Source organism: Lethenteron reissneri, chromosome 49 (genome assembly GCF_015708825.2).
Source record: "Lethenteron reissneri isolate LAM-NWPU_2019-01 chromosome 49, ASM1570882v1, whole genome shotgun sequence".
NCBI classification, from domain to species: domain Eukaryota; kingdom Metazoa; phylum Chordata; class Hyperoartia; order Petromyzontiformes; family Petromyzontidae; genus Lethenteron; species Lethenteron reissneri.
In genome coordinates, this window is record NC_083827.1 from 5,005,885 (window position 1) to 5,013,815 (window position 7,931).

At 58.2% G+C, this 7,931-nt stretch overlaps 1 protein-coding gene across 1 annotated transcript; it reads right to left on the reverse strand.

Annotated features, from left to right (window-relative positions):
• Nucleotides 1–445: 445 nt before the first annotated feature.
• Nucleotides 446–7,120, reverse strand: LOC133354792 (uncharacterized). Its single transcript, XM_061571911.1, has 2 exons — nt 5,284–7,120; nt 446–1,478 (listed from the first exon to the last, which is right to left on the reverse strand). The coding sequence occupies exons 1-2, from the start codon at nt 6,583–6,585 to the stop codon at nt 1,464–1,466; spliced, it is 1,317 nt and encodes a 438-aa protein (XP_061427895.1). The 5' UTR covers nt 6,586–7,120; the 3' UTR covers nt 446–1,463.
• Nucleotides 7,121–7,931: the final 811 nt, after the last annotated feature.

The window sequence follows — 7,931 nt, forward strand, 5'->3', positions numbered from 1 at the left end:
CGAAACGACGCCAGCATGGGCCCTCGCAGGCGCTAAAAGAGCAAACGGCCAATTGATTCTATTGATCGCTGGTTAAGCAGTTGCGCGTCTTAATGTGTGTGTGTCTTTGTTGTGTGTGTGGTGGGGGAGCGGTGTAGTGGTTAGCGCGCTGCGCAACGAACCTGGTGACCCGGGTTCGACTTTCGCTCACGACGAAGACCAGTGACGATTATCTAAACCGGTCCTGGGCCTCCTCTAGGTCGACTCAGCCTCAAATGAGTACCTGGCGTGGTGTGTAAACATCGCCACTGGGAGACAAAGGCGCCTGGGATTGGTGTTAGGAGGCACCCACCCTCGTGTGCCGTGCCCGCCTTCATCGGTGCTTCACGCTAACAGCACTTGCCCGTATAACCTGTTAAAGGCTACATGGGGGATCTTTGTCTCTTTTTGCGTGTGCCTGTCAGCTCACTGTACTGTGAATCAGCGGTTAGCACACTGTGACTAGTGTAGTAAGTATATATGGAGGCTTGACGACAGGATCGGAGGCACACTTATTTATTACACCAACACAGTTGAACAGGTCACTTGGCTACAGGGATTCTCGACAGCTAACCCCTCTAACCTATACCAATTCCTCCACTACGGGACTAGGGGAGGCTATCTGTCCCAGCTTGGTTAAGCTGGGATCCCGGCTCCCTGAGTCACCAGACCAGCTTCGTCTGGGCTCTCGGGGCCACGCCACCGGCTTGCCCTGGTCGGCCCTTATAAGGACAGCGAGCCAGGGGAGCTCTGGGGCCTACACTAGCTGGTCTTCCGTCTTCTCTGGTTAAAGCTGAGTCCCGACCTCGAGCCCTCGAGCTCATCACCTTTTATAGGACTCGCCCCCGAGGGGGGGCCCGTGGGGGATACACATGCGGACGTCGGTGCTAGCGCCACCCTTGTGTACGGCCGTAACCCCGCCCCTTGTGTTTGTTGGCCATCCGTGGCCATGCATAATCACACCTCAACATTCGTAGCCATGCGCAATTACACCTCTACATCACCCCCCCCTGTACAGCTCGCAGCCGTCCCTGGCTGCAAAAAAAAAATCAGAATAAAGGTGCATCCCTCACAAAAACCCCGTGTGTGTGCCTCGCGTAATTTTTAACAAGAACAAGAGAACCTTAACAAGAACAACAACAGGAAGAGAGCGAGAGAGAGAGGAAAAAAAAATAACCCGACGCACCCCCCCCGAATAAATACCCCAAAACCAACATATATACACACACTCCGGACGCCACCCCTCCCATTGTCCGCAAGGCCCCCCAACGGCCGACCTCACAATAGTCTGCGCGTTTTGGCGCGCGTCCGCGCGGCGGGCCCGTCACAAGGGCCCGTCCTGGCACGCTCAGTGACGGTTGTTGACGGTCCGGGTGCAAGAGAGTCAGGCGTCGCTGCCGAGTGACCCCCGACCCCTCCGGGAGGGGTTGGTGGGTGTGGACCCGTCACTCCTGTTTCACCTGGGGACGGAACAGTTGGCGTCAGGTTAGGCGAGTGCAGCGACGACGGGGAGTCGGCGACACCCTCACACGTTTGGCCATGCGTGTGTGTGTGTGAACCACGGGGCGGCGCGACAAATGGTTTTAACCTTGAGGGGTGCACATACCACCGGCGCCTCCCCCATTTGACGCGAACACATTGCGGCCGCAAAACCTGCACGACCTCCACTGGCCCCCGCCACGGCCGTACCAATTTCGACGAGGTTGCCAGCGGCACCTGAGGACAGTGCAACCACGCCCTGTCCCCTGGTTCCCATTTGACCACCTGCACCCGCCCCAACCGAAGCCTCTCGTTCGCCTTCTGGCGGAGTTCAGAATTTTGCACGGCCGCTTCCCGCGCCTCAGATAATTTAGCGATGTTAAATTTAATGTGTTCGGACAAATTAGACTTCGCCGGGAGCGCCGAGAGCTTCAGCTGGGTCGCCACAGGGGGGTTAACTTCGCGCCCATACATTAAAAAGAAAGGGGAAAATCCGGTGGCCGCATGAGGAGCCATTCTGTAGGCCTGCAACACACCGGCTATGCGGAGGTCCCAATCCGTCTGGGATACCGACACCTGCTGGGACAGCATGGACGTGATGGTCCGATGCAGCCGTTCCACCATCCCGTCAGTTTGTGGGTGATACGGAGAGGTCCGAACCTTCTCCGTACCCAAGAGGTCGCACACCTCACGTAGGAGTTTACCAGAAAAATTCCTACCCTGGTCAGTAAGCAGCCGTTCCGGAGCACCTTTGTCGAGGACATAGCCCTGGACAAAGGCCTCCGCGATGGCTGCTGCCGACTGGTTCGCCAGGGGCCAGGCCATAGGCCATCTCGTGAAGTATTCAACCCCCGTTAGTAAATACCTATTGCCCCTGGGCGTAGCGGGAAATGGCCCAAGTATGTCCAGAGCGACGAGCTCGTTAACCCGGGAAACTTTTATGGACTGCAGCGGAGGGTTGGACCCCCTCGCAGGCGGCTTCCTCTGCGCGCATTGCGTGCATGACCCCAAGAGATCCCCCACGTCCTTTTCCATGCCCGGCCAGAAGAAATCCAGCTGGAGCGTGGCAAAGGTCTTGTGAACCCCCAAGTGCAGAAGCCGCTCATGAACAGCCCATACCACCTTACCCCTTAAAGCAGCAGGCACCACAAGCCGCTGGCGCCGGGTTTTTCCATCCCAGTGCATCAAAAGACCCTGGAACAACCCCCACGAGTCAACGTTTTCCACCCCCTGACCAGCCCCCCCGACGCGACGGCGCAAAGCGAGGAGGGAGGTGTCCTCCATTTGGAGGCGTCCCCATTCCGCGACCGGCAACCCCAGCAACGAATCCCTCCCTTCTTGCTCGATAGGACCCGAAGCCGAAGGTGCATCGGTAGCGGCCACGAGGACCGAATCGGTGGTGACGTTCGGGGGCCTACAACGCCCCGAACCCAACAGGCACGCGCACTCCGAAGCGGGTGGCAATCGTGACAGGGCGTCAGCGTTCGTGTGGCGGACACCCTTACGATATGTGGTGACAAAGTCATAGTCTTGGAGGATCTCCAACCATCGAGACAACTGGCCCGATGGTTGTTGAACCCGCAGGGCGTACTGTAGGGCCGCATGATCTGTACGGACGGTGAACCGCCGACCGTACAGATACGGGCGGTACTGCTGAATGAAATAAACAATGGCCAATAATTCCCGACGGGTAACGCAGTACCGCTGTTCGGCTGGAGACAGTACCCGACTACCGTAAGCCACCACATGCTCTACGCCCCCGATGAGCTGGGACAGCACACCCCCGATGCCCGTGTTACTTGCGTCAGTATCGAGCAAGAAGGGTTGTGAAAAATCCGGGTAATTCAACGGCGGAGCTCCCACCAAAGCATTTCTGAGGGCGCGAAAAGCAGCCTCCTCCTCCGGCCCCCAATGAAACCTGACTCCCTTGGACGTCAAGGCATGCAATGGTTTCGCAATCGTAGCGAAGTCAGCCACAAATCGCCGATAATACGACGCGAACCCAATGAAACTCCTGACTTCTCCCACAGAGGTGGGAGTCGGCCAGGAGCTGACGCATTCCGTTTTGGCGGGATCAGTGGATATCCCCGAGCGCCCAACAATGTGACCCAAATATCGCACCGATTCGCGGAGTAAATGGCACTTCTGTGGTTTAAATTTCAAATTGGCAGCCCGCATTTTGAGAAAAACAGCACGCAACCTCTGGAGGTGTTCCTCGAAGGATTTGCTAAAGACGATGACATCGTCTAAGTAAATCAAACACGAATCCCATTGCAAACCTGCCAAGACCAATTCCATTAACCGCTGAAAAGTTGCCGGCGCAGAATGTAAACCCATCGGCAAACGGTTAAATTGGAAGAGGCCCTGCGGTGTACGAAAAGCAGTCTTAGGTTTCGATTCGTCATCCAGAGGAAGCTGCCAGAATCCAGATAGCAAATCAAGGGTGGAAAAGAATCGCGCACCGGCCAAGGCGTCGAGCGACTCATCCATCCGAGGAAGCGGGTACGCATCTGCCACAGAGATTTTGTTGAGACGCCGAAAGTCAACACAAAATCTCAGTGAGCCGTCGTGTTTTTTCACCAAAACGATCGGCGCGCCCCACGGGCTGGTGGAAGGGGAAATGATATCGGCGGCTAGCATGTCATCAACAGCCGATTTGACATGATCCTTTTCGGCGGGACTCAACCGAAAGGGATTTTGGCGGATCGGCGCGCTGTCACCCGTGTCAATATGGTGTCGCAGCAATTTTGTACAACCAATATCAAATTTGTGTTGACTGAAAACGTCAGCAAATTCGCTCAGGAGAACTCGCAGCTGCGCGCGCTGCGAGTCAGACAGGTCCACTGAACCCGCGCAAAGCGCATCCAGCCATCCGTCATCAGAGTCCGAATGCGGTCGCGACGGAGGATCGGTGGATACCTGACCCACGAGTGGTTCCTCATAGGGCACCGGCGTTGCGTGTGCAAGCACGGTCCCTTGAGGAACCACGGCCGTTCGCGATCCCACATTAAGGACTGCAATGAAGGGGTCCCCATCCCCTCTCACCATAGTCTGAGCCGCGAGCAAATCGGGTCCATTGACCCCGGCCCGAGATGGACCCAACAAGACCCCCCGATCCGCAACCCCTGCATCAAACGACCGACGCAACCTAAGAGGGACGAGCATCTGAGCCCCCGGAGGCACGCGCACAGTTTTTGTGACGAGCGCCTGCACGGTGGCAAACGCCCGACGCTCCGTGGTGGGGGAAGACAGAAATGTAACGCGTCGGCCCGATGGGAGCTCAATGCACCCTTGGTCAATAAGGATACGGATGGGCATTTTGGCCAGAAAATCCGTCCCCAACAGGCACGGAACCGCGAGTGAGGAGGAAACCAAAACAGGGCCGGATAATTTAATGTCCCCAATGCAGATAGTGGCGCGGATTTGGCCAATAATGCCCAGAGAGCCTCCGTTAGCGGCATAGCACGGCACGTCAACAGGGAGCAAGGGACGACTTTGAACGGGAAGGATGTTATAAATTAAATCAGATATAATGGTCGCCGATGCCCCTGTGTCAATTAAAATCCGCACCTCTACCCCATCAATGTGACCGACCACGACCGATGATCCCGCCGACGCAGCAACGACACGATGGGCGAGCTCCGACCACTGACCCGGTTGGAGCGCTCGCCGCATTACCGAACAATCGCGCGCGACGGACGGGGAATTTGGAGCCCTGTTTAGTTGAGCGCGTGAGTGTGTGTCGGATGTGTGCGTGGGCCAAACGTGTGAGGTGCCGCGACTCGCCGTATTTCTCTGCTGGAGCTTGGGAGGAGACGGCGTGGCGTCCTGACGAGGTGTCGCCCCGCGCTGACGGGGAGCCCGGCATCCAGACGCAACGTGGCCTTGCAGGCCACAGTTGTAGCAGCGTATGAGCGCCCCAGATGACCTGGGCTGCTCCTGGCGGCTCGGTCCATTCCGAGCCTGCGGTGCCGCCGATCTCCATTCCCCTCGCCGCTCCACCCCGCAGACCTCCTCCGATGGGAGGGCGGTGGTCGCCATGGCATGGCCGGCCGCCCCCTTTGCCGCCTTCCGACGCAGGGACCGCAAGCCCCCGTGGATGTGGCGCGCGACCAGCAGGGACGACATCTCCGCGTCGTCCTGAGCCAGGACGTTGACGTCCAGCTCGTCAGCGAGTAGCAGCAGCTTCTCAGCCACCATGGCATCCACTCCTTCCTCGTCCATCCTTGGGAAAGCAGCCTTTGCCAGAGCCAGGAGAGCCGTCCGGAAGGCCAGGGGTGACTCGTTGGCGCCCCGACTCCGATCGTGGAACAGCTGCCTGCAGTCCGAAGGCGGCCCATAGACGGCTGACAGCAGCTGCAACGCCAGGTGTAGAGTGGCGCGCTTTTCCCTCGGCGCCGAGGTGAGGGTAGCCAGGGCGTCGTTGTCCAGCATCGCTGGCAGCGCGCGTAGAGCCTCGGCGTCCGACCAGTTCGCCATCTCTTGATGAGCGATGAACCGCCTCTTGAAGCCGCCCCAGTCTCCGTCAGCGCCGACAAATTCTTTAAGAGGCGGCAGACGCTGTTGTAAGGCGGCGTCCGTGGCCGCAGAACGCTCTCCGTCGCTCCCCGCCGATGATACAGTGTGGGCGGGCCGTGCACATGGCATCGCCGGTCGCTCTGATGTTGACGCGCCGGCCGGCGTTGATGATGTCACGGCTTGTGCTTGGCGCTCAGCAGACACGTGACGCGGGCCGGCCCCGCCCTCCGCTCGTACTGTAGAGATGGCGGGAAATTTGACCGCGAGCCGCGTCGGGGTGGCGGGAAACGTCGCCCCGCGCCGGCTGCCGTCGTCGACCCGCGCTGCTCCTCCAGCCCCCAGCCGCGTGATCTCCTCCAACGCGGCGGCCGCGGCGTAGAGCAGGTCCGCCAGGCGGGAGTGGGCCAGCCGGAGTCCCTCGGCCGACGCATCCCCCTCCTCCTGTCGTAGCGGCGCGGGCGTACTCGGCCCCGGCTGCTCCGATTCGACCCCGGCCATCACTGGTGGAGAATCGGCCGCGGCGTCTTCCATCTCCGACTCCCTGGTACGTGTCGTCCCTCGTGTGTCCATCGTTGGACGTTTACTTCTGACCCCAGATGTAGTAAGTATATATGGAGGCTTGACGACAGGATCGGAGGCACACTTATTTATTACACCAACACAGTTGAACAGGTCACTTGGCTACAGGGATTCTCGACAGCTAACCCCTCTAACCTATACCAATTCCTCCACTACGGGACTAGGGGAGGCTATCTGTCCCAGCTTGGTTAAGCTGGGATCCCGGCTCCCTGAGTCACCAGACCAGCTTCGTCTGGGCTCTCGGGGCCACGCCACCGGCTTGCCCTGGTCGGCCCTTATAAGGACAGCGAGCCAGGGGAGCTCTGGGGCCTACACTAGCTGGTCTTCCGTCTTCTCTGGTTAAAGCTGAGTCCCGACCTCGAGCCCTCGAGCTCATCACCTTTTATAGGACTCGCCCCCGAGGGGGGGCCCGTGGGGGATACACATGCGGACGTCGGTGCTAGCGCCACCCTTGTGTACGGCCGTAACCCCGCCCCTTGTGTTTGTTGGCCATCCGTGGCCATGCATAATCACACCTCAACATTCGTAGCCATGCGCAATTACACCTCTACACTAGCGCACTGCGCTACGAACCCAGCGACCCAAGTTCCGAATCCCGCTCACAACCACCAACGTAGGTGACGAACATCTGAACCTGTCCTGGGCCTCCCCTAGATCGACTGAGCCATAAATGAGTACCTGCTGCGATGCGGTGCACATTAGCGCCGGGAAGACAAAGGCGGCCGGGCGTGGTGCCGGTCACCCATCATCCCCTGGAAGCGCGATACCGGTCTTCATAGGCGCTGCTCGCTAACAACACTTGCCCCGAGAGCCTGTTAAGGCTATAGGGGGGATCTTTGTCTGTGTGAGAGGACTGCGTAGCGCGCGTGAGCGCGTGTGGGTTTAAAACCAAAAATCCTTGCTGCTGACCTTCCCGGCGAAAATTCGCTCTTATCTGAGCGAGGCACCATTGGAGCACAATTTTGATTGCCATCTTTTTATTTTTTTTGTTGTTGTTTCTTTATTTAATTTTTCCCTGCCGTCTCTCCCCCCCCCCCCGCCTTTTTTAACCCTCTCTGCCACGTTATTCATTCACGCTTCCATCTTTGGGTGTGAGTCTTTGGGTCTCTGTGTGAGTCTATGGGTGTCCGTGTGAGTCTATGGGTCTCCACGTGAGTCTATCGGTTTCTTATGAGTCTATGGGTCTCCTTGTGAGTCTATGGGTCTCTGTGTGAGTCTATGGGTCTCAGTGTGAGTCAATGGGTCTCTGTGTGAGTCTATGGGTCTCAGTGTTAGCCTGTGGGTCTCTATGTAATTCTGAGGGTTTTTATGCGAGTCTTTTGATCTTTCATTTCCAA

What these genes read in the sequence shown, in the direction of transcription:
- LOC133354792 (XM_061571911.1), bottom strand. Translation starts at nt 6,585, where the DNA reads ATGGACACACGAGGGACGACACGTACCAGGGAGTCGGAGATGGAAGAC.